Source organism: Haplochromis burtoni, unplaced genomic scaffold (assembly GCF_018398535.1).
Source record: "Haplochromis burtoni strain Fernald_Lab_line unplaced genomic scaffold, NCSU_Asbu1 Contig_3, whole genome shotgun sequence".
In the NCBI taxonomy this organism is placed as follows: Eukaryota; Metazoa; Chordata; class Actinopteri; order Cichliformes; family Cichlidae; genus Haplochromis; species Haplochromis burtoni.
This window is the reverse complement of record NW_024582364.1, coordinates 3976521-4002665: the sequence shown is the minus strand read 5'-3', so window position 1 is coordinate 4002665 and position 26145 is coordinate 3976521. Positions and strand designations below refer to the sequence as shown.

The 26145-nt window shown below is 41.3% G+C and overlaps 2 protein-coding genes across 4 annotated transcripts in view; one reads left to right on the top strand and one right to left on the bottom strand.

Annotated features, from left to right (window-relative positions):
* sntg1 (syntrophin, gamma 1) overlaps positions 1-4540 on the bottom strand; it is a 40595-nt gene extending 36055 nt beyond the window's left edge. The window contains exon 1 of one of the 3 annotated variants that reach the window (XM_014332340.2): positions 3901-4540. The gene's annotated coding sequence lies outside the window, so the exon portion shown is untranslated. The remainder of the gene's footprint in view (positions 1-3900) is intronic. The other 2 variants (XM_014332338.2, XM_005912611.2) reach the window with 2 other exon arrangements.
* Positions 4541-7996: 3456 nt separating this feature from the next.
* Positions 7997-10258, top strand: snai2 (snail family zinc finger 2). Its single transcript, XM_005912613.3, has 3 exons — positions 7997-8250; positions 8489-9010; positions 9308-10258. The coding sequence occupies exons 1-3, from the start codon at positions 8172-8174 to the stop codon at positions 9487-9489; spliced, it is 783 nt and encodes a 260-aa protein (XP_005912675.1). The 5' UTR covers positions 7997-8171; the 3' UTR covers positions 9490-10258.
* The last annotated feature ends 15887 nt before the right edge of the window (positions 10259-26145 follow it).

Here is a 26145-nt window from a genome sequence, read left to right as displayed (position 1 = left end):
CACACTGAATAATAGAATTCACTCTCCTAATTATGAACAGATCCTAAATATATATACAATGTGCATGTCATCATTTTTAGATTTTAACCAATGAAGCCTGGAGTGCCTCACAGGGGAGGACTTTGGGGCCTGGAAATGGCACCATGCTGTGTGTTGAGTACATGAAAGGATTAAAAAGCTCAGCATATTGCTGAAGGCTGGGCTACGCTGAAATGATGCTACACAGTCGAGGGACGCAGCTGTTCACTTACTAAATATAAAGTAGAAAAGTATAGAGCCATCTCTCAAACGCTTGGACAAATTATTTATAAACTCATAATGTGTGATGTGAAAATTACTATCTTGGGATCGGGTAGGGGGATTGATGAGCGTATATGTATGTTGTGCATGGGTAAATCTTCTGTTTGGAAGATTTTTATATGAATTAATACAGGAAAAAGCCACAGAGATATGAATGATTCCTCTGTGGTCATTTGATCTGCAACATATTTACCAGAAAACTGCTCTTAAAAAATCCCTTTGCATTATCCACAAACATTTAATTCTATATAATATGGGGAAATAGTTTAAAATGCTCATCAGAGTAATATCTTCAAAAATGCATTAAAGTCAACATGATTTAAAACACAAGAAGAAAACAGTAAATCCTCACAATCGAGAAGCTGTAGCAGTATTAAAGTTTGATTTTTTTTGGTGATGTCTCACTACTCTGGAGAGATCTATAAGGCTCATGCTTGGTGGAGCCTTTGCAGGAGTGCAATGATCTAACCTTGAGGTCTCTGCTGAGGCATCTTTAATCAGTAGGTACCAAAGACCAGCCAGCCTTCCAGGCTGCTTATTATCTAATTTTAGAGAACCTATATGTTCTTCCTTTTCTGCTCTTTGTGGAAGGATGTACTCGAGAACCGGATGAAAGTCCCTAATTTTCCCCTTTGATATCACGTATTCCAGTAATAAATGTATCTATATTTTATCATTTACAGCTGCTGAAGCTCTTGAAGTTATTCCTGCATGAGTGGACGCCACGGTGTTTCATGGCTTAAATAAAATAACTTTGGCTGACTAGCTGCTTCACCCAGACATAAACTTGTGGTGCGCACCGATCCACAGTTGTTTAAGTTGGGCCCATAAAATTGTTCCACAACTGTAAGTAAAAACTGTGCAGCTGAGGGCTGTTTTACTATGTTTGCCCTATTTTACTATTCACATGTTGAATGAACTGCAAATCATTCACAAGGAAACACAACACCGCAGTTTACAGTGCACAGGATCTGCTTCCACTGAGGCTGATTTGCGACTCTGGCGTGCTGTCAGGGCAGCAGTGCTTAATGAACAAGCAGATTCTCCACATTAATCAAATGTGACCTAAAATTGTCCAGCCTGGGCTCCTTACAGGTTGTAAAGCACAAAGGAAACACTGCTTACCCTCAACAGAAATCCACTCGTGCCGGTATAAAGGTTCTCTACACTGGGTTTTGTTACTTCCAGCATGCTTGTCTCATTTTATCATTATTGGTATTATAAGCTCTTATTGGTTTTCTCAAAGCAGTCATCATCTAGGTGTAGCTTTCAGTGAGTTAAGTCTACATTGCAGTCTCAAAGCTCTAAATCAGATGGGCTGGTATATGAGGTGCATATAAATGAGAGTTGTGTCTTCTGTCTTCCCCGCCATGAAGAGTTTGGTGCGCATTTGCTTCATTAGCCATCAGTCTCCGCTAAGCCAGACTAATGGTTTTCCTGTTGCATGACAGTGACTTTGTGGCACAGACCACTAATATATTTTCCCCACGCGCTCCCTCGGAGAGAAATATATACAGTTCTCTTTTTATTTGCGCTGCTCATACATCACGCTGCAAATAAAAGCATATGGCTCCTCCTCTGTGGATTCAACATCTGGAGCAGTTCGTATGGATGGCTGGACAAACAGTCGCTGTAAAAGCCCCACAGACACATCAGGTGTGATACATTTTTCCTCTCTGCTTTTTGGGCTCTGGGGCTAGATTGTAATGAAGATGTCCGGCCTTTCAAATGCCTTTCAGATAGAACAACTGCTGGAGGTAAAATGTCAGAAGGACTAAAACACTTCCTTTAAATGTTTTCATTTTCACCTTCTATTTTCCTTACCCTGGCTGCCACTATCTGAGTTTCCTCTGCCACCGTTGTCAAGAAATTTGTGCTACGTTTTCAGCCCGGCACTCATTTTTATGATCAAAATAGGTCACTGAATAAAGCCATGTGGCATTTTAAAGAAATGAACTTCTGCCTCGCTTAGAGTACAGAAAGTGGAACCCTTGAATATGCAGAGTAACTCTTATTACATATCAAGCTGCTGGCTAATGCTGGGGGAGTATAACAGCACTTCGAATGTGTTAACATGTATAATTAATGGCAATGTGTACATTCCCTGCTTCTAGTGATGCCTTAGAACGGCTTCTCCCACTTGTGTATTTCAAGACGTTTAACTAGTCCCAATTTTTAAATGACCCAGTGGGATACAGCTGCAGGAGGAACAGCAGATTATTGATTAGTGTGTGGAGGAACACTTGGTTGTGCAGTGCAGACATTGTTTCCAAATCAATCAACAGTGTGTGTGTATGTGTGAAGGTTTTAGATCATGATTTTGTTGGGTACAACTCAGTGTCTAGTCTCCAGTTATCAGCAGATCCGGAGAGCAACACAGCAGCGTGGAGGATTCAAACAACTTGTCCCTGGCTATCTCGCGCCTGACATATGGACCAGACATGAGCGACAGCGTTTCACTCAGGCCCGATTTCCTGACAGTGTACCTCTGCCACCTTGACCCAACACCTTTTTGATTTAGAACATCAGCACAAACGGGATGGGAGGGAGGCATGTGCTAGGACATAAAATCATCAATGACATGTCAATGTGTGTGTCCCCTCCGTAAGAAGTGAGACCCACAGTATATCAAACAGATTGCACCTGACCTATGACCAGGGAATGGAGCAGCTCAGCTCAATATGCCTGTACGAGCAGCGAGCTGGACACACTGAGGCTACAAGCCTGAAAGCACTGAGGTGAAGCCTGATTTCTACATCTCAGTGAGCTCCATAGATGCACACTGCACTGACTGTCTGTCAGCCCATAATGGATTAAAAGCAAGCCTTCCTTGTAAGCACCCTGCCACACCAGCTTATAGCGAGAGAGGCATCGTAAATTTTGTGAAACACTCAGGGATTCAAGAGTTTTCTGCGAAGCTAATAAAGCACACAGGGCCAGCAGCATCATCCTCATCAGCAGCAGCAGCAGCAGGCTGAAATACTCCTCAGGTTTACCACAGATGGACCTTTGCCTTGATGCTTTCTGTAAGAAGCAGAAGCTGGGAAGGCTCGAGAAAGAGGATACAGGGATGATGATGGATTTGCGAATAGTTGAGTGACGTTTGAGCTGTAAAAATGGCCTTTTTTTTAAAAGAAAAGTGGGAATGTTGTCGATTACTGGCATCCAGGGCAAAGAGACTACTTTAACGCAGCTGAATAGCACTATGGAGGTCTGCTGCCACTGCACTGGCTGGAGGAACTGCGGGTGCTGCCTGTGTACCTGCACCGAGCCAATGTTAAAGGTTTCTACAAGCCCATATATCGCATGCATGTCATCTATTAAGGAAACTGATTTATCACGAGGCCCATCGCAAGTTCCGCTAACTGCATCACACAAACGTAACTATTGGTGGATGCCACGGTTTATTATCCATTACACCATAGGTGACTGACAGATACATCTCAGCGCACCATTAACGCAAATAACATCTCCACCAAGAAAAAGTGCATTGCGCGTGGGTTAATGCTTCATTTCAGAGATGCTGGACATTATAATTAAGTACCAATGCTCGTCATGGGCTGTGAATGTAAAAGCGACAAAAAGGTATGTGAGGCTTACCTGGTTTTCTAGTAACAGGTGGTGATGTCCTATTAGATTCCTTTGGACTCCAATCAATCAATCAATCAATCAATCAATCATGTGATTGTTTTTTTCTCCTTCTTCTTCTTCTTATTTTAATTTATGCATCGGTTGCTAAAACATCTCTGCGAAATCACAACGTATCCCTTGTGGCAGCATCGCCCACACGGCATCCTGGTCCACTACACTGTAGCAATATGCAAAAACCGACAGAAAACAGCCCGCACTCGCACGCCGAACCAGATTTGTCCATATTTCCTGGGCAGCGGTGGTTTCAGGGATTCCTCTCCGTCGACATCTCTGGCAGAAGGTCCGCTTTCATAGCTCCGCGTCTGTCTCTCTCTCTCCCTCTCTCTCTGTCTCTCTCGCATCGCGCTGCCAAAATGACTGAGGCTGGAGATCACATGCGGCTGGTTCAACTCGCGCGTCAATCGCCTTCGTTTACCCAAGGCACCCGCACAACTCCGGATCCATAAATATTACATGATTCTACTTTTTTCTTTGCTGTTTTCAGGGATCCCTGTCGCTCTGTCCCACATTACACACACTAATATATCACAAAGCATTTTTTAAATTATTTCTACCAATCACATTTGCGTGCACTGCGGTCCTCTGTGCTTGCGTGTGCTTGTGAGCTCGTACGTCTATCTTTGTTAGGACCGGTTTGAATTTTAGACCTTGGGATGTGAGGACATTTGTGAAATGTGAGGACAACGTGGCCGTTGCTCACTTTTAAAATAGGGGGTGGGGGGGTTAGTATTTGGTTCATTATTTGGAAACTACAATCCAAAAGTGTGTGTTTATTAGTATTGCACATGTTGTGCAGACATAAATCTGTCCAAACTGTCACATTGTGGGGATCTGGCTAAGATTTGCAAGCCCCTTTGACATGAATCACTGATTTTTTTAGATTGAAGCTGTGGTCAGGATAAGGTTAGGCTTAGATTAAAGGGTCAAGTTTCTGATAGATTTTTCTACCAAGCTATGCCCTGGTGCAGATGACCAAAAGAAAAACATAATTTCATGTCTGCTTACATGTGTAGACCATTCTTAAAAATGATTGGCGCACGTGAGTTACAATGCTCTGAGCTGAATGGTTTATAAAAGGGAAAAAAGGCATGGGTGGATTTTCTCAGTCTTGCACAGTCAGACACTGACTCAGTTTTTGCTGTCAGTGAGCACATGCACATACACACACACTGTATATGCATTCAGTCACTTGGTAGTATTTGGATTCTCTCCCTCAGGCCCTCTCGTGAGCAGCTGCGCAGGCTGACCAGGTGCTCCTTATTTTCCATGCTGTCATCATGCCAGCTGAAAGATCCCGCTGTTTCCCCACATGAAGCAAGTTGACTCCTCTGACGTTTCAAGCTGCCTTCTCGGGCAGCACTTACTCATAAACTGTGCAGCACTCGTACCACATTCCAGTCTGAAGTCCACATATACCGGATTTCCAGCCTGTTAATTAAGGCTTGTTAATTAAGGGTCAAAACCTGCTGCACTGGACGGCACAGTACTGCTGCAGCAACCTGCAGCTGCTCTCTTGGTTCTCTATGCCAAGGGGAGACGTGTGATTGGGAGATAATAAATGGAAGTGCTCACTGACTTCACACTTCACTATACAACAGCAGCCTCTATAGGTGTCTTCAGCAGTAAGGCTGTCCTCCTCAAAAGCTTAACTGTGATCCATTATCACCAAAGCTAATTCACACCTTTACTAATGTTTTTATATATTCCTCAGGTAGGTCCCAACAGAAGCCTTGGAGATATTTTGACCTTATTACAACTTTAATCTATTTGACTTACAGTTTCTAGGGCTATGTCATTAAAAATTCAGACTTTCCACCATCACTTGCAATAATTCTGTCATAACTATTATGGCAGCTGACTCAGCTTTACTGCTTTAGCAGGCAGGCCATACAAGTTATTTCAATGTATGCCACTCCCTAAAGACTTTAAAATCAAGAAAAATTGGCCGCTGTGTCTGATTAATCTGCATTTTAGGTACACCATCAAAAACTGGACTGTAAAAAAACAACAACAACAACAAAGGTGGAGCAATGGATCTATACCCATTTTCTTAATCAGCTTCTTACTATGAGCGATGAGGGTCTGCACGAACAGACAGTTATGTGCCAAAACGAGGACAGCTGCAGTTATTTCACATGAGAGGTTTCTGTGCGTGCGTACGTGTTCTCGTCTGTGCTCTCCTCACTGGTCCAAAGTGGGAAAGGCTCATTAGGAAAATGGTGATAACATATTCGTGCACTGGTTGGAAATTGAATTTGAATTCAAATGTGATGAGAGTCATTGATCATTTCCTATTTGCTGGGGAAAATTCTTTGGTTGTGATATGAAAACGTGACACTGGGAAAACAGTTTGAACCTGCACTGTCCTGATGGATCGCACTCAACTGCAATGAAAAACATGACGGTGTGGCAGAAAACACCTGTGCTTGACCACACGGTCCTGTTCACATTTTAACCGAGCACATTTAATTATTTATTTATTTTGCTGGCGTTACACTGTCCTGATTTGACATAATGTAGGGCCAAGGATTCAAGGCTTCCTCTCCGTTAATTAATTTTAGAGCTCATGAAGTACAGCCTCTGCTTTTCAGAATTAGTGATATGATTTCAGTTGAGCCCCGAGCTTCTGCCCACCCTCCTTCATTACTGTCAGTAGAACAGCATCCTCATGCTCTGAATGCAGAGAACATAACTGAAGCATGAAAACTGCAAGGAGACATTTTTCACCTAAGCATGCACGCAGTGCTTCACTTGCTTGCTGGGTAATATTGATTTCAAAGCATTACCTTCTACAGTGCACAATGTTTTCTGCTGGATCACCACCAAACACCACCATTTCTCACCCATCCTACGTGCCTACAGAGTGCTGAATGTGTGACAGTAGCCGGGAGTTATTATGCACAGATAACCTTCCCTTCCCTTTATAATCCAAGCAGGCACAAAGGGAAACTATTCATGATCTGCAATTATGTTTTCTAGATAAGATAAGCAGTTCACAATTAACTTAAGGCTTGCCCCAGACATAAGGAGCTTTTCATATCTGCTGACCCAGCCAATCAAAGTGCTCCAGGAGCTGCTTTTCAATATCACCATAGCTAAGCCTTTGCCTTTGTGGGTTTCTTTTTTTTTCCTGCCCTGTTAGTTTAGATGTAAGACTCACACCCTGTCTCTTAGAACTGACTCCAACACAAGGGGGCGTACACTGCTAAGTTTGCCTCTCCCTCTCCAGTTCAGCAGCAGCAGGGATAAATTTGATTATGGTATGATGCTGACCTTGAGAGGGAACTACACTTAAATTTACATTTAAAGGATGAATGCCTTATTGCATTATTGGCAAGGAAATGTGTGGCTTTCCCCGCAGAAAACTGCATTAGAAAGGGACCACTCTTTGCCTTAGCCAGTGAATGAGAATGTGGATGGCAGCATGCAGTTTTGCCATTCGGTGGTTTGCACTCTCCTGCAGTCACTTGCCTGGTTAATAAACATGCATATATAATAATATGTGTGTGCACTATAAACCTCCCCTTTCCCTTCAAGCCATTTATTATCATCATCAACATTATTATGCATGCTGGTGTTGGTGGGAGCTTCCCCCAATTCAAGCATGCCACCCATAAAGGATAATCAAGTCCCCAGAGGTTTATAACACAACAATCATCAGTGACACTGTGCACACTCCGTGCAGTGATTGCATTAGCGATGGCATTTTAAGTAGCTAATCTATGTCACCCTGAAGTCCTAATTCCTTTTCTTTCGTTACTTCGATATTTTAAAAAAAAATACTCTGCTCCTTTTCCTCATCTCACTGCACTTAACTAACCCACTTGCACGCTTGAATCACAACCAAGTTTTTGCACATCTATGCACAAAGCACCTGTCTTACTGGAATAAATGGCACTAGCCCCGCCCCTTAGGGGTGTGCAAGCACTACCATAGGCTAAACCCGCATTTTGCAGTTCAGCGGTACACACGAAATGTAATTGGTTTGAGCTTCCAGTTTATGTAAATAGCAGTCGGTGGCTCCTCCCATGCACCTGATAGGCAGTATTTACAGCTCTTTACAGCTACACTGTTTCCAAGTGCGCAGCGACGCAGGATGACACTCCACTGGACTTAAGCAATAAGGATTTCCGTCTTCGCGCAGCAAACTGACGCTCATCTCCTTTTTACTAAGAACTAAAAAAAAAAGTTTGCCAAAAGTTGACTTCTTGTTTTCCAAGATGCCACGCTCCTTTCTGGTCAAGAAACACATAAACTCCGCAAAGAAGCCAAATTATAGTGAGTTGGAAAGCCCAGCAGGTAAAGTTTCGTTTGATGTTTTTTTGTTTTTAGAAATAAAGCAGCAGTGTTCACTTTCTAAAAAGTTTAAAAAGTTGTGTTTCCCACAGGCAGACGCGTTTCATGTTCTTTTGTTTTTTAACTTTGCAGAAGTTAGTTTCGTTTCAAACTCACTGGACTACCTACTTTGAAATCTGTGCTTTTCACTGAAGTCATGACAGCCAAACATCTCATAACCCTTGCTGTCTTTTTTTTCCAGTGTTCATCACACCGCACATCTACAAGGCTCTTCCCCTGTCAGTCATCCCCCAGCCTGAGATCCTGAGCCCGGCGGCGTACAGCCCCATCACAGTGTGGACTACCAGCAACTTGCCGCTATCTCCGCTCCCCAGTGACCTCTCTCCCATCTCTGGATACCCCTCATCGCTCTCCGACACCTCCTCTAAAGACCACAGCGGCTCCGAGAGCCCGAGGAGCGATGAAGACGAGCAGATGCTGCCCAAGCTAACAGACCCTCACGGAGTTGAGGCAGAGAAATTCCAGTGCAGTTTGTGTAGTAAATCCTACTCCACGTACTCTGGACTGCTCAAGCACAAGCAGCTGCACTGCGACGCCCAAACGAGGAAATCCTTTAGCTGTAAATACTGCGAGAAGGAGTACGTTAGCCTGGGGGCTCTCAAAATGCACATCAGGACTCACACCTTGCCTTGTGTTTGCAAAATATGCGGGAAAGCTTTCTCCAGACCGTGGCTGCTCCAGGGACACATCAGGACGCACACTGGTGAGTTGACTTGGTGATAAGAGTGGGGCCTGCTGTGTGAAGAAGCAGCTTTAGATTCATCAGGAGCAGATTCAACATGCTGATATATGATGTAGTGGTTCTAACAGCTCCCCACTGTGTTGTAGTGAGACTGAACTCTCAGACTGATATTCTTTTTTATTTTCTTTTTCTCCTTTTGAGTCATCAGCAGTGCTTGCCTTCTAAACTGTGTTGCAACCATTACAAAAATATATAGTCCACAATGTCTCTGTGTGTGCAATCACTGACAAACTTCTTCCCTCATTTCTACTCCAACAGGAGAGAAGCCCTTCTCCTGCCCTCACTGCAACAGGGCGTTTGCGGACAGGTCCAATCTCAGGGCTCACCTACAGACCCATTCGGATGTGAAAAAATACCAATGCAAGAACTGCTCCAAAACCTTCTCCAGGATGTCTCTTCTGCACAAACATGAGGAATCTGGTTGTTGTGTAGCACACTGAACTGGGATACCTTTTCCACCACCACCAAAAAAACAAACGAAAGAAAAAAACACCCTCCTCTCTTTCTTCTTTATTGTTTTTTTTGCCCAAACCCAGGAGAACTGTCAGGGAATCACACCAAAGTGGGTTTGTTCACAAATTTACAGACTTTTTTTTTTTTCTTCTACTACCGGCCGATTTCATTTCAGAGTGCGAAATAGCTCAGTGCTCGCAAGCCTCTCGTTTCAAGCAGTGTTTCTGTGATTGCAATCAGTGTCGAGCTTTGTCAAACCATGTACTCACCTACCTGTGCTATTCATGCACTTTTCTGCATGTCTAGAAGTTTTATATGCCTTCACAATGTTATCTACAGTGTTTGTACCAATGTCTCTCTCAATGGCTGTTAAGCAGTTTATTATTGTTTTTTTTAATACAAGCAATACCAAAAGGTGCATTTTGAATGAATGGCAGTATAACCAGAGGAATATTGAAGCCATTGCTAGATAGGGAACAAGTGCAAACTTAGACTTAGGGTGAATTTATTATAACTTTTGCACAGTCTTTAGAAACAGTTCGCCAGCACTCAGAAAGCAATAGAAGTGCCTCAGATTTACTCAGCAATAATATGCATTTTCCAGCGACAGGTTCCTTTTTCTATTTTTATATATTGAATGTAAGTGTGACTGAGATGATTGTATATTAACAGTGAAAACTGTGATGCTAAATGATTTTGATATTTTCATATTATCATGACACTTTTGAAAATAAAGTTTCATGACATTTTGTATAATTCCTTTGGCATCGTGCATGAGTTGCTTTTTCCTCTGTCAAGCCTTCTTTGATTTACGAGCAGCTCCTTTGACTGATCGTCGTACGCTTCAAATGGAATAACGACCACAAAAGTAAATGATATATAATCCGGCTTGCGCCATCCCGTGCTATGAAGATGTACAAAAAGGGAAAAAATGAGGAGAGAGGTGACTCAGCTCTGAATCAGGCCTGAACCTGTTCCCTGTGAACCTGTCCAGGCATCAAACAATCTTGAAATTTAACACATACTGGCTATATTGATCTGCACTCACTTGTTATACCCTCCGAGGGCCCGCGACACCCTCTTTGCCCGAGTTTGTGTAAGCTGTAACTGTGAGGGGAGTTGTTCTTATAGAAAGCCGTCCTCGCTTTTGAAACCCGTGCCATCAAAGTAGATAAACCAAAGCAAAGTTGTCTTTCTTTTATGTTCCTGCTCAATCACAACAATCACTGCAGGGTGCCAGGGCATACCGATCTCCAGGTTCTAATATGTTTTTGCAGAAAGATCAAATTTGCATCTGCTTTGACGACCTCCTTGAATTCTGGGATGCTTGCCATAAAGGATTAAATAGACTTCCCCGGGCTACGTTTTGTTGTCTTTTACCATATGCCGTCTTGAAGCAGATAGAGATTAGAGCCCGAAAAAAAAAAGTGCAATGCCTTCAGGGATACAGTCAAAGCTGAACTCTTTCTAACAAACCCCAGAGTGTGCTCCCATTTGCCCTAATGCCCCAAACTTGCAGACCAGAAAGATGTGATCTGACAAACAGACACTTGTTTTTCTAGCTGCGAGGGGCTGAACTCCCCTGTAGGTAGATTCTCCTCGCTCTGAGTCATCGTCAAGCTATTCCAGGTGCTCGCTGCAGCTCTTTGGACTGGGCCAGGTGGCTCCAGGGCTCTTCAACCTCGCTGAAAAGCAGGTGCAGCTAGAAGGACATTAAACTGCAGTCACCACAGGTCTGCTGATACTGTAGAAACCACAGCCATGACCTAATGTGCAAACGTTACAAGCGGCGGGCCCTGTTATTCAGATCATTTGCCTCATAAAAGGAAAGTGCCATCAAGAGGGCACTCTAAACTATCACAAACACCGCCTGTCCTCGCTTTTCTTTGGAGAACCTAATATCTTCTTTCCATAGGCAACACTTTATCATTCTGGGGTCAGCTAGGAGAGGGGAGGGGAAAAAAACGATGCATGCATAATGACTATTAGCTTCATAATCTTGCAAGATTTTCCTTTTACAACAACAATTAACTGCATGACTGATTTCTCAGATAACAACAACGTGTTAAGCGCTTTCCCCTCCAACACGAATATTTGATTCAGCTGCTGTGATAGTAGTGGGTGGAGATGGGGAGGAGAACGAGCAGGAACTCATTTGTTCCAAAGCATATGGCTATTAGAAGATGTGCTAAAGGATGTGATATCAAGTATTTGTTAGGTGTGGAGACCGTTACTAGGCGCGCTAGTCTGTTTTAAGCTGCAAATCTACTGAGGATAAATGCAGGTAGATACCCTGTGGGTGTTTTTGCGGGTAGATTCAAAGGGAAATGAAAAAAATGTAATGTTTTGAAGGATAAACTAGAATAGTCATTTCTTCCCGGTCTGTTCTTCTTTAGCTTTCACTCAGTTTGGCCGTGTACTACTTTCATTTGTTTCCCCAAAAAATCTAATAAAAAAAACCTAAAACTAAATAATTTTCCTTTAGCCCAAGGTGATGTATTCAAATGGTTTGCTTTCATGGACCAAAGCCTCAAATCAAAACGTATTTAATTACTTTGATAAAGGACAAAGAAAAGCATAAAATCCACATATTTGAGAAGCTGTCACCAGAAAATCTTTTTTCCTTGAGAAATGACTAAAATGATTAACTGGATATCAAAACATCTGTAGTAATGGATTCATCGGCTAATCCTAAAATAAGATTTTGCCACTCCTTTTCTTCAGATGTTATTTAATTATCACTTCCCGTCGTTTTCATCATTGACCACCTTTAAAGCCTGCATTCATAAGGCTGTTTATTTCATCGCAGGCATGAAATCACACATAAAATAAATGTCCTCACTCTGTGGATTTACGCACCCACAGCGACATATTAAAGAAGCCTCAGAGAACAGTTGTGCTGAATGCAAAGCGGGGCATGACTCCCCCCCCCCCCAAAAAAAAGTCTGCTGACTTTATGGTGAATTGGGGAGTGTGATTCCTTTATGACAATCAAGTGGAACAAATACAGTTGAGGGCGTCCTCTGAGCTCCAACTGCGTTGGCCGGAAAGTGATCCCCAGCCCTCCTCTCTAACCCCAGCACATCAGAAAGGAGATGATTGTGTATTCCCCTTCGCTCCGACCGCCTCAAGGAAGGTTTGCCTGCTTATTGAGCTCCCGCGTCTTGTTAAAGACTATTCTCTTTTATTTCCGTTGCCTCCTCAAGTGACTGGGTAGCTATTTAGAATGATTCTGCTTTCTTTTAGCGCATTCTCCAGATAATACCGTTTTCCTCTAATTGTATATTGTCCTTTGTGTTTGTTGATAAATTAGATTCATGTGGATCAAGCCAGCGTGATTTAATCAGCAGGGAAGATGAATTCTTTTGAATTTCTTTTTTGCTTTCTTTCAGTTTTATGTCTTTATCTCGTTAAAGTAAAATAATTAATTCAAACAGTTGTTTAAAGACTGAAGAAATTGGATTATAGTTAGATGGAATAAGGATCAGACTGCCTGTTTGATGTGCACCAGGCTTGAGTCTTGCACCGAGGGATGGCAGCTGACCCTCCATGTAGGTCATAAATGATTTTTTTTCTTCGGTACGTCATTACGAGCAGTGAAGTGTAGAGTCCAGCAGAGACAGACGGCGCTCTGTTGTCTTAATCAATAGCTCTGTGGCCTCTTTTTGTTGCCTTCTTCTCGAGCAGAGGTCAGCTGTCAGAGAATCCTGTGATCATATTCACTTGATTGTGTTTCCTCCTTAATGTTTAGCACTAAACCCCATGACCACAGCTGTAAAAGAACATCACTGTAAACAACACGGCCCTTTGTGACCACAAAATGATCTGAAAGGCTTCAAGGTGCCCTTTTTTTCACTCTCTAACAGTTTTCGCAACTCACACGTTAAACTCTCAGATTCTCAGTTTCTTGCAGCATTTAAGCGGTAAACAAACCAGCAATAAATGATTTAAAAACACAGACGCATTGTAAGGCAGAGATAAGGGTTTATTCTTTTATCCATTAGAGACGATCCACAAAGTAGGGGAGCTCACTGTTTCGGTCCCTGCTTCACAGATTAATCTATTCTCTAAGTATTTTTAAGTAAACACATCTGGAGGGTAAATAAATCACAATAGACTGCAGCCTTGTTGTTGGAAAAGAAAACCAGCTTCACCCATGACTCAAGAAGATGTCTTACCACCAGCTTATCGTGTCACTTAAGACCGTTACTGACGAAGTATTTCTGCATGTGATGTTTGCACTTTAACTGCAGCATAGAATTATTTTTCGAATTAATTTTAAACAGATGGGTTTATAATTCTGTTATAAATCAGCATGCATGTTAGAACAACCATTAAAATCACGGTGTAAAGAATTCAAGTGTGCTAGAGCAAGTTAAGATTACTAGTTGTAAAATTATCATAGTATAAAGCCTGACAGTTAGCATTTTAGACTGGTATTAATACACTTTATACACTTACAGGCCTATACTTTCTGAGGAATGTAATTCCAGCAGTGATGGAGCCAGACAGTTTTATTGGAGTGGACAGGTTGAAGCCATTACTTACACTGGGGTGGCACGGGGAAAATTGGGACAGGTAAATGGCTCTGGAAAAGGTTCTGCTATAAAAATAGCAGTTATTGCATAAAACTTCAGTTTTAAGTTGGTGCACACCCTCCGAGCTCCTCCCCTAATGGGCTTTACTATTGGTCACCTGGAGCATGACTAGCCTCTGACCACCTGTTTGCTTGACCCCTGAATACCAGCAAGGCTGTTTTTGTTCTGATTCTCGTGGCTTCTGGATGAACAAGATACAGTTTAATACATTTCAAAATTAGATTCACTGTAGAGATTCACAGCAAAGTGCATAATTTTTACTAGAGTCAAAAACTGAGGGTAGTTATAAAGCTACATTGTGCTGAATTTAGCTGTGGCTTTGATCATGTTGTTGACTGTCTTGATGCTAGTGGAGAACCAAACAAAAATCATTAAAAATGATATTTTTTATTCATCAATAGAATATGGTTTAGAATTAAGCATTAGCTATCTGCGTAGCTCTGTTCTTTTAATGCCATGGGGGTTTTTCAAGCTCACAAGCTGAACAACTGCATCGCACAATCATACCTCAGCTCTGGGAAACTACCCTGACCAGCCACTTCACTAGTTACAAGTCGAGTACACTAGGTTGGAAACAAACATCCCTCATAGATTTTGTTCCATACTGACATGGCATCATCAGACATTGCTGCAGATTTGTTGGCTGCATGTCTGTGATATGAAGCTCTCCTTCCAGTACATCTCAAAGGTAATGCATTGGATTGATATGATTGTGGAGGCCATTTGACTGCAGTGAACTCACCATAATGTTCAAGAAACCAGTTTGAGATGATTTGTGCTTTGTGATCTGGTGCGTTATCCTGCAGAAGATACACTGTGGTCATAATGGGATGGACATGGTCAGCAGTGATACTCAGGTAGGCTGTGGTGTTTAAATGATCCTTGGCCTGAGCTAAGAGACTAAAAGTGTGCTAAGAAATATATCCCCCATACCATTACAGCATCAGCATTCTGAACCACTCATATAAAGCTAAATGAAATAAATGAGCTAAAACTGATCCATTATTTTATACATCAAATCTTCTATTCAGTTTGTTGAATCCATCTGAATTATAGCCTCAGTTTCCTGCTCTTATCCGACAGGAGTGACACCCAGTATGGCCTTTTGCTTTAAAGTTTAATGTGCTGTCTGTTCAGAGATGCTCTTCTGCATACCTTGGTTATAAAAAGTGGTTATTTGAGTTACTGTTGCCTGACTATCAGCTCCAAGCAGACTGGTGGTTCTTCTCTGACCTTTGACCTCCCCCAGAGAACTGAGCCTGGTTCTCCTGGAGGTTTCTTCCTATTAAAAGGGAGCTTTTCCTTACCACTGATGGGGTTTTCTCTGTATTATTGTAGGGTCTTTACCTTACAAAATAAAGTGCCTTCAAGTGCTATATAAATAAAATTCAATTGAATTGACCAAAACTCAAGTATTCATACCACCCTGCCTGTCACCAACAACCATGCCACTTTCAGCAGGTCATCTTGACCATGTCTACATGTCTAAATACACTGAGTTGCTGCCCTGTGTTTGGCTGTTTCAGAACTGGGTGTAGCTTTTTAGTTTAAGACACTGAGTAGGTTTGTTTATGTGTGTAGATGCATATCATTCAAGATTATTCTATTTTAACAGTGTAACAAATGAAACTGCTGGGTTAACAGTTAAGGATGTTTCAGAGGCTGCTAATGTAGTTGATAAATAAACCCATGATCACAAATGCCTCTTTATCTCTGCAAAACTACATTACAGTGTGTTAATAACAACTGATTGAGTTTGCACACTTGTTAGCTTGAAAATAATGCTCTGCTGCAGTATTTTGTATGGCATCACTCCATTGTGAAGTCACTCTGAGAAACTACTTTTCTGTCATCTGTCGCTGCACCGACTCGACTTGTTAAACCTACAAAGAGCTTAAAAGCTTGTAGTGTTTTGGTGGCTAAATTCCAGCCCTATACCCTTTAAATTCTGCAAGTTTTCAATACAGTTGTGCGAAATTCTCCACGACAACCTGTTCTTCATGCAGCTCAGTCCACTTCCTTTCCATCCTACAGGAATAGAGACCATCTAGGAGTCTCCTCTACTGAGTTTCAGGACGAAGTAATACTGGATGTCCGTCAGATGGAGAAAATTATAAACCCACAGATCCTCCTTGAATGGTTGTCAGTTTCACAATGTGGTGCAGGAGACTGGTGGTTTGACGTAAATCTGCTGTCACACTAAGTGGGGTGAGCCTGCTTTTAATTTGAATAATGATGATGACACTTTTTGAAAAGCGGATGCAGCAAATTGCTCATTTTTAATCCTTTTAGTACTCAGAGCTGCCTTTGACACCGTTGATCATCCAATTTAAATTTGAATGCCGTAAGCACTGGGTGGTATCACCTGTCCTGTGCTTGACTGATTCATCTCCCTATATAACAGAAACTTTTATATTACATATGGGAACTCGTCTTTCTCTTCAGTGAACATGATATTTGGAGTTCCTCGGGGCCTGTGCTCAGGCCAGCCCTCCTTTCATTCATGCTTTATTCAATTTGCAAACACAATGTTTGATTTTGTTTTCCACATGTTCTTTTAAAGCCTCCTAATCCAAATATTGGTGACATTTAACTCCCATAACTGCATCTGGCAGCAGATCTGTGCAGATGTTTTAGCACCCTCTGAGCTTCGAGGTCAGCAGAAGCCGAATTTTGCTTACTTTGTTGATCCATTAAAATTTTTCCTCTAGCGCTACCATGAAGTTCATGTGAGATTAAGAGTGAAATGACTTGATAGCCTTTGGATGGATTCAATGGAATTTGCTTCAGAGATTGGTGCTCCCATCAGAGTGAATAATAAAAACTTGATTTCAGTTTTAAAAGTGTATAAAGATGGTGTCCTGAAGGCCAAAAGACCTGCTCTTGTAATTTGTCCAATACTACTTACACGTCACTTATAAGCAAAAACCTGCACAGCTCATGCCTTTTGGATCAGCCCCAATAGTTTGTGATTGATGCCAAATGAAAAAAATCTGTAAGCTAACTTATTAAAGTTTCATTAAACTCATTAAAGCATTTTTTAACTGACATGCCATCCATCTGTATTTAAGGAAATTTTAAGCATGCTAGTATGCTAAAAAATATCACAGAACCATATATGTGGCCAGAGTCATTGTAAAACAAATATTAGACCTCATTCACAGAAGCCGTAAGACTGGTCGGCAACCATCCAGCACTCACTGGTCATGACAGAAAATCTGTATTCGCTGACTGGTTGGCGAGCGGTTGCTGAGGTGAAATCATCCACAAAGAAGACACTGCACAAAAATATTCCTTGTGATTGCTGTGGTTGCTCACAGTTTACATAAGAGACACCAACTTGACTGCAAGTTGCTAACTACTGGGTTAGTGGTAGTAAAACTTGAAAAATCATTCAGAAAAAGTTGTGTCTCACCGCTACAGCCGACACATTGCAACAAGTTTTCCATCTTTGATTTGCATCATATTTTTCATAGGTGGTTACCACTCAGAGCAACTGTAGGAATCTGCTAGTGACCAAAGCAATCACAAGGAAGTTTTTTGTCCAGCACTGTATACCTCTTTGCAACTGGTTTCAACTTGTGAGTGCCAGCAACCTCCAGCAACCACTGATCTTCAGTGGGTTGCTGATCAGTCTATAGGCCTGTATGGCTGGGGCGTAATGGCTTAGTCACATTAGAATAAAAATAGGATGACAAGCCATTTGCAACTAGGAAAAGTTGGTGATTGTCCAAACTGAAGCTTTTCGTATTAGGCGAATGACTGAAAATAAGTTGCAGTGACCAACTTCGGCACAGGTCACCCATCGGGGGGCAATACATATCCAACCAATCGCAGACAGATTCATAAACACAGAGAGATTACAAACACATTTCAATCAGTCTCAGCCAGTCTGTTGCGATGAGCATCACGTGTCTCTTTGCAGTAGGGGATCTGACTTAACTGGTTGCCAACTGCTTGTATTCCTGTTATATTCTGTGTAAAACCAAGGTTGCTGATTTGCAGTTAAATCGCCAGCCTGCAACACTTATATAACTAAATTAATGTTTCAAATTTATGAGGTTCTGGCTGGACTCTAAATAAGCTTTCAAACAACTATTCAAAGGCAACAGAACATAAGTTTACTGCGCATGGTCGCAATATATTTGGTCATGCCGTGGTCTCCAACCACTGTTTTCTCCAGTGTAACTGCAGCATAATCAGGGCATAAAACAGACTGAAGGTTTGAGGAAGAAAACAATCACAAGCTGCATCATCAGTTTAATTGTATTGCATAGCATTTCATTAATTTTTTCTTGTTCGGCTGAGACCGGGATATTTATTGCTGACCTTTGAAACAAACGTTGACAAAAAGATCTCACCACAAGTTTCATGTAGCTGTTCGGGACCTTTTTGATTATCACTTCTCCTGTGAATGGAGCTGAATTTAGATTTAAAATAAATTGAAAAGTTCCTCTCATCTGCAGAAACAAAACAGTGCTGATTAAATGTCTTTTTAAAAAGCTGCGTAACTATAAAAGAGTTCACGTGATTGAGCCATCGGGAAAAAGGGATACACCGGAAGTTTTCTTTGCAAGGTGTATTTTTTAAAAAGTCTGGTTAATTCTCTCTGTTTACCATTTTTTAACTAAGATTTTCCCAGTCTATATATAATGTCATTATCTGTATGCCACTTGTTTCATTTCAACATTATAAATAGATCATGTGGAGGTGTTTTGTTTCGCATTCGCATCTCAAAGAAGGTTTTGATCGTTATTTTCAGCAACAGAATTCTCAAAAACATGAAATATTAATATTTTCTTCATTTACTAAGCCAAAGCAAAACTTGGCATGCCTCTTTCAGAGGATGTTTTGACAGCGATCGGAAGCTACAAGTAAAGTGATCCCACTGGAGCTTCACATACAGTCTGTTCACACAGAATGGTAGGTTCACAGTAATTGGTTATCATAATAAATTTCAAGCGCTGGCTGTTTTGTCTTCCACCAAACTCAAAAAAGCTTAAACACTAAAAGGTAGGAGACAGGTAATAACGAAGGTAGTTCAACGGTTAAATGACAAATCAGGAGAACAATAGCGTGGGTTTTATGAAAGAAAGAAAAAAGCTTCAGCTGTAAATAAGCTGGTAAATGTTTATTGTGAAAGCACATGTGGGTGTTTGCCCTTTGGGATCTTAACTCAATCCAGCTAGAAGAACCAAATCTTGGCTCTCCACTTTCAGACGTGATTATACAATTTTACAATCAACTCTGCTCTGAGCAACAAATTAACGGTGGGAAGGTCCGAGCCAGTTGCATATTTACCAGCTGTTTGTGTCCAATAGCAACTGGGGCTGCATTCATTCGCGTCCAGATAAGGAGGAAAAATGAGAGAATAGAAACAGACGGACTTTAGAAGACAAATGGAAACAGAATGTCCTCTCTAATTGTACAGCTGTGTCCCGAGTCACTTATTGAAATTACTGTCCTCGCTGTTGTGGGCCACATGTTGTATGCCAGTGCGTTTATTTTTCAATCTATCTGTGAATAGATAGATAGAAAATCTCACAGGGCGCTTCTCATAAAATCCACTGATGAGGAGACACATAGTAAAAGCTATTATCCTACATTGATTCCAATCTCCAAATCCATAATAATCACACCGGAGAAGACTGAAACGCGGAGGACGAGATGGCGTCATAAGACAACAGTGGCACTAAATAGAGGGTTGCAGGTAAGAGGAAGATTACTGCGCATTCATTGTGTCTTATTTTTATCACTGATTATTTCTGAGCGCTGTAGACGGGGCACAGCGGTGTATGTGAGGGTATGAACGCGAGATGATCCCTGAGAGGCCAACAGACAGAGCCAGTGACCTAATTATGATGAATCAGGGCTGGGAGAAGCTGTCTAGCCACCAGCCGTGTCTAAGTGGTTGCGCACGCGACACCAAAGGGATGCACGGCATCCACACACCAGCAAAACACAACAGAGATGTACTCAGCACCACAGAGGTGATCAGGGAAGTTTCATGACACTTACTGTTATTATTGAGCACAGGAAATGCAATGAAGGAGACGTGAGGTGATATTTTGGTGACACTTTTTTATAAGAGTAAGCGAGAAACAGAATTCCAATTTTGTGCAAATATGAAACAAGCAGTGGCACATTTGCTTACTATAAAGCCTGGAAACAATTGCAAACAGCTAGCCAGACTGTGTGACAAAATCCACTTAGCAGCACCTGTAAAGCGCACCAAAGGCCTATGTTCAAGACTCCCTCTTGGCTGGGTGCAGTGATGTTCTCTGTTGTAGCCTGCAGTGGTCATCTGGCAAATTCATAGCAAGAACAAGACTCCAGAAAGCCACCGATCCCATTGGAAGATAGACATTGTTACCATGATGTCACCCACTGGTCTGTGAAGCTTCAGCAGTCTTAGGATTTTGGTCACTTCTATGTTTGTTTGTGTTTTTTAACAACAGAGTGGACCACATCTGGAGAGGGTGGAATGAGTGAAGTTTTCAGCTAATCCTAGAAAGCTTGTGTTTTGACTTTCAAACCTGTCGTGTCTGCAGTTTTTGTAATCAGAATCATGATCTAAATGCTGTTGTGCCAGAAGTATTCGCTTTGTCAAGACAAGCTCTCTAAACTCTTAATAGGCTCGTGTTATTAGTGTTTATCTTTTCTGTATTTATCTATTCATTTTTATTATTATTCATACGAGTAAACAGTCGACCCCGCCTATTCACAGTTCGGTATATATAGCATATCTAAAATATTCACTAATTGCTTCCAATAGGATGACAGTTTAAGATATATTTAGTGTTTGAACTATTAAAATAGGCAGCTATATCCGTTTTTAGAGAGAGTCTCAAGTATTTGTGGATATCAGCTAATCGCAGGCTGTTGTCATCACTAACCTCGACTGTATAGCAATGTCTAATATAGCAATGCCAGAGCAGCATTGCATGGGTGCAAAACAAAGCAAAATGATTATTTCACCCACCAAAACTGGAGCACACACTATGTGGACAGGCTGTAAGTATAGTTAAACATAATGCCATGTTACTTTGTAGTAATAAAGATGGCATCAACACCACAACAAGGCTGAAGCGGTCTAATTAAGTGAGTTGAGGTTAGCATCAAACTGTCATATAAAAGATGTATGTAGCTACCTTGACCGTTTAAAACAGTTTAAAACAAAATCCTTAGTGATTATTCTGAACTATTTCATATTTGCAGCTTCTACTTCATATTTGCGTTTAGCCTTCTCGTTTTGGAAAGGTGCAATACAAATATAAAATAACATAAAATGTTTGTATTATTGTATTCTTGTTTTATAATCATTGTCGTCTTATTTTTTAAATTGATTAATTCATTATTTTTATTTATTTGGTTTTGAGTCACCAGGATAAGCAACAGGGCTCATACCATGCCGTAAGCATGCCCAGCTAAAGAAGTGACTATCCTCTTATTTATTTAACTTTCAACTAAAAAGTAAAAAGTAAAGTTAAACTTTTCACTTTTACTCTTTATTTTTAACTATAAATGGTTGGACTTTACAAAATATAATTTAGTTTTAAATAACTCTCAAAAGTAGCAACTGAGACATTAAACTTCCCCCCTGCTGGCCATTAAAAATAATGCAGTCTTACCCTTTACTCTACGTCCATCTTCCATATACAGTTAATGTCCTGACGTGAACTTTTTAGACGTTTGCCTCTCTTTTCTGTCTTTTTGCTAACCTAAACAAACTGTAACTTCAAATTTAAGAAATACCTGAGTTGATCTTGTCATCAGACTTTTGACAACATGATAAATAAATGCATTTACAAAAACATCAAACTATTCCTTAAAGACAAAGAAAAGCTCATATTGGTCCAAATACTGTGAGCTTGTGACTGGAATATGCCTATGCCCATTGAGTCCTCGGTAGCAACATCAAAGAGCAGCTGTTCAGGGACACACACATTACCGCATGACCTCTCTTAACTTAGAAGTAAATAGTGAAACTGAATCTTCTTGGGGTCTTGAGAAAGGCCCTCTCTGTAGTTTGGCATGACATTGGGCCCCTGAGAGGTATTAAGAAAAAATCCACATGATATTTAGGCCTTGAAAGTGTTCTTTTGGATTTCTTAGCTGGATCTTTTAGCCCTAAAGCACGATGCAGTATGAAATCATACTATAATATCCACTATGACACATTCTGCAAAGAGCCAGTGGCAGCTAAGGCTTCTCTGGAGATGGTTTGGATTTTTTTTCCACTCTCCTTTTACTCGTTATCTGATCATCTGTGGAGGGAAAAGGTGAGTATGGAGTGTGAACAAAAGGTGCTTGAATAAACTAGCTCCCGGCCACATTATTCAGACTCCGGGTATTGTACTCAGCTGACAAGCCTCAACAAGACACGAACCTCCAGAGAAGCTTCTCTAGGGATGAGTGCGACTCCTTTGCTTGGAGATCTCAGTGGATTAAGGGGGAAAAAAGTGTGTAGATGATCTGTATCTTTAGTTCCACATAATCACAACTGTTGTAGTACATTAAAAAAAAAACTACCTCGAGGATGTTATACAACTTCACACAGCAGCCTTGAAGTAAATACTTTCCATTAAGCTGTTACTAACAAAGCTGCTGTGCGTTGACTTAGCGGTGTGTCAGTTTGGACGGTTGCCTTCGATTATGTATAGGTGTTACGCTTTAAACTACAACAATGTAATCAAAACAGATATAACTAATCTAGACATTTAAATGGGCCAGTAGCGCTTTGCAACCTTTTTGGTTGGAGTTAAAAGGAAGCCAACAGGTAAAATCAGCCAGGAAAGCACAGGTGAGTGTAAAACTGTAAGCAACTTTGTTCTGTGTCTGTGTTTTTCCTCTTTTTCTATCACCTTGTTATTCCTCAGATTTACTTTGCAACCCACTAATTGCAGCGACCCCTTGACCTTTCCTCATGCCTAGCTTCACATTTACACAAGCCAACGCCTCAAACGCACTGTAATGCTATGGATATTTACCCAACACTTTCAGTTCCCAGCCGGGAAATTAATTTGGTGTTTGATGTCTGTTATTAGAGCGTTAATGAGTCGATGAGGCCTTTAATAGTCTGAACCTGGTTATCGCTTACAGAAAAGAGCCTCGTTGTTTTCAGTCTTCCTTTTTACTTCCTTTTGGTGTGTTTTTATGTACACGGCTGCGTGGAGCAGAATTTGCCCCTTTCTGATTTCTTTGTTTTTTGTCCCAATAACACGTTTGTGATCATCAAACAAATTTTGATATTAGACAAAGATAGCCTGAGTAAACACAAAATGCAATAGTTATCCAAACATAGCTGGCCCTGTGTGAAAAAGTAAAATTAAAAACTGGTTGTGCCAACCTTGGCAGTAATAACCGGCAATCTTTTGCAGAATTGTTTTAATTATCCACATTGAAGGGTTTTCAAGCTTGAGCGGACTTTGACGAGGCCAATCTAAAACCTTCATTTTGTTCTTTTGAGTCATTCAGAGGTAGATCGCTGTGGTGCGGCACAACCCATGTTTTTGGTTTCTTTAGCTCGTGGCTCGATATGTTGAGATCTTTTAACTTGCTTCACTTTGTCAGACAGGTTCTGTTTAAGTGATTTCTTAATTCCACAGGTCTGGTAGTAATCAGACCTGGATGTGGTTGGTGAAAGTGAACTCAGCTTTCCAAGAAGCGTGGTTAATCACAGTTAATTCATGTTTTAAAAGGGGCAGCTTTTTTCCCTTAACAATGGCATTTTTTATTTACTCGGTTTGTATTTGTCTACTAGTGAAATTGGTTTGATGATCTGAAACAAGTGTGACAAATGTGTGAAAAATGTAATTAAAATAAATAGGAAATCAGGGAGGAGGCAAATGCTTTTTCACAGCGCTGTACAGATCATATTTTATTTTTTAAAGATTTATGGACTGAGCGCTTGTACTTCTCTGCTACGTTTAACAAAACTGTTGGTTACATAATCACAAAAAGACAACTTCAGTATGTGTTTTTTTTTTCTTTTTAACACAGATCTCTCTGTGATCACTGGAACAGAATAGACATAACAATGTTTACAGCCGCATCCAATAAAACTGCCCACGGTGAAGTGTAAACTCCTCAGGGACTGCCGGTTTTTATTTATGCTGAACAAAACTTGCTTTTGTTATTTTCCTCTTTTTTCAAGAGGGATCGGAAATATTTCAGCAGTCTAAGATTTCAAACACAACCCAGCAAGCAGCTGAATATTTGTATGGAGCGATGTTTTGCAATTATGAGTCTTATAAACACTGCATCAATATTACAATCCCCCTCCGAGAAACAGATTGTTTGTCTTTCCAAGCTAGTAGTCACAGCCTTCCCTGCCATAAATATCTTCTGTCTTTGGTGCATTCCTCTGCTCTCACCGCAGCCTTTGAGTATTTTCGGAGATTGTCTGGTCTGCACCAATGCTCTCATTCCAGTGGACTGATCACAAGAGACCAGATCCAGCTGTGTCATGAGCCGCAAAGAAAACCACAGCTGATAAGAGACAGAGAAGACGCGGAGTGATGTGGGATAAGGCGTGCCTTTAAAGGCAACGAGCATTTGGATTGCATTAGGAGATAGGGCTAATGACGTTCAGATTAAAACAAATTTAGGCCGGTGTGATTGAAGTAACACTAAATCAGCCAATGGCTGGAGATCACTGATGATAGCGTCGACATGAGACATGCCGCTGAGCACAGGAATGGATATGGATCGAGGGCCTGCAGGGGCAGAAACGTCATCGTTGAACAACAGCAGCGCTGGTTGCCACAGACAACTGGAATGTTCCACCAGGATGACAGAAGGTGTGTCCAATCACAAAAACATCCCCCCCAATCTCTCTCAACACCACCCTTTCCCATCAACATGCCTCCTGGTTGACCCACACCCCCAGGCTCTAATCCCTCAGTCTGAGGTAACTGGTCAGTCGAGACAAATGGCGAGAAGCTGCCTAGTAGTGAAGACGCAGCAGGTGCTGCGCTGTCAAAAAGCCACTTCACACTTCTTCTCTCTCTCTCTCACATCTTCACCACTATCAGCCCTCTGCAAGCCCTGGCCACCCTCACCACAGGAGGGAAGAGCAGGGCTCTCCAGGGTTTAGTTTGTTATCAGCGTACTCCAGCTTTGAAGTGAGCTGGGACAAAATCTGGACTGTGTTTACTTGAAGCCATCTCCCTTGTTGTGTGTGTCAGCCCGAGGTAATTACAGCTCAGCGAGTTGCCCTGACCGTGATGACACGGTGTGGTAGGTGTGGAGAAGTAGGCAGGGCTCAGTGTACATCAGCGTCTGGAGCTGCTCTTACTCACTAGGATGTGGTTTAGACAAGAAAGCTTCCAGAGGGGGGGTGGACGATTTGTTAAAAAAGACGACCATGGCCAATATTGTCCTATAATTGTATTGTTATCATCGAGTGCAGGCCTGCTGTGATTTTTTTTTGACTCTGTAGGGTGTCACATCAAAGCAGTAAACTGGAAAGTGCCATTTTTGTTGCATAATTTAAAGGGGCACAGCGTTAAAGTGGTTGTTTTGGCATACTGATGTTTGGTAAAGCACTTTTAACTCATTCTATTTCACTGTTGGACTCTTACATTTTGAAATCTTATTAAGCTTCTTACTTGACTTCATACCAAGAGTAAGTTTGTCATGCAAAATACAAAACTGATGGAAAACAGACAGGTTTTGTGTACGCTGCGCGCTGTTTATGTGCAGTTTATGCATCCAAAACTTTTAAATAAACTACATTTTTCTAACAAACACTGAAATATCGGAAAGTCCGGTTGTTCTTGATTGCATCACTGCTTAGTTGTTCATGTGCGCAGCTGGGAGTCTCCATCTGTGTCTTTTTGTGTGCTGAGTCACATATATGCTGAATATATTTTACATGTGTCTAATACTTGCTGATCTTTCAGCTCCAGGTCTAGAAAACACAGAAGCTTTAAAAGAGAGTCATAAAAATAGACAGGTGACACATTAAATAAAAATCCTGCATCTTTGACCTCTACAATGAGGTCACGATCTAGGGTTTGTCCTGGTTTGCGTGCACTTATT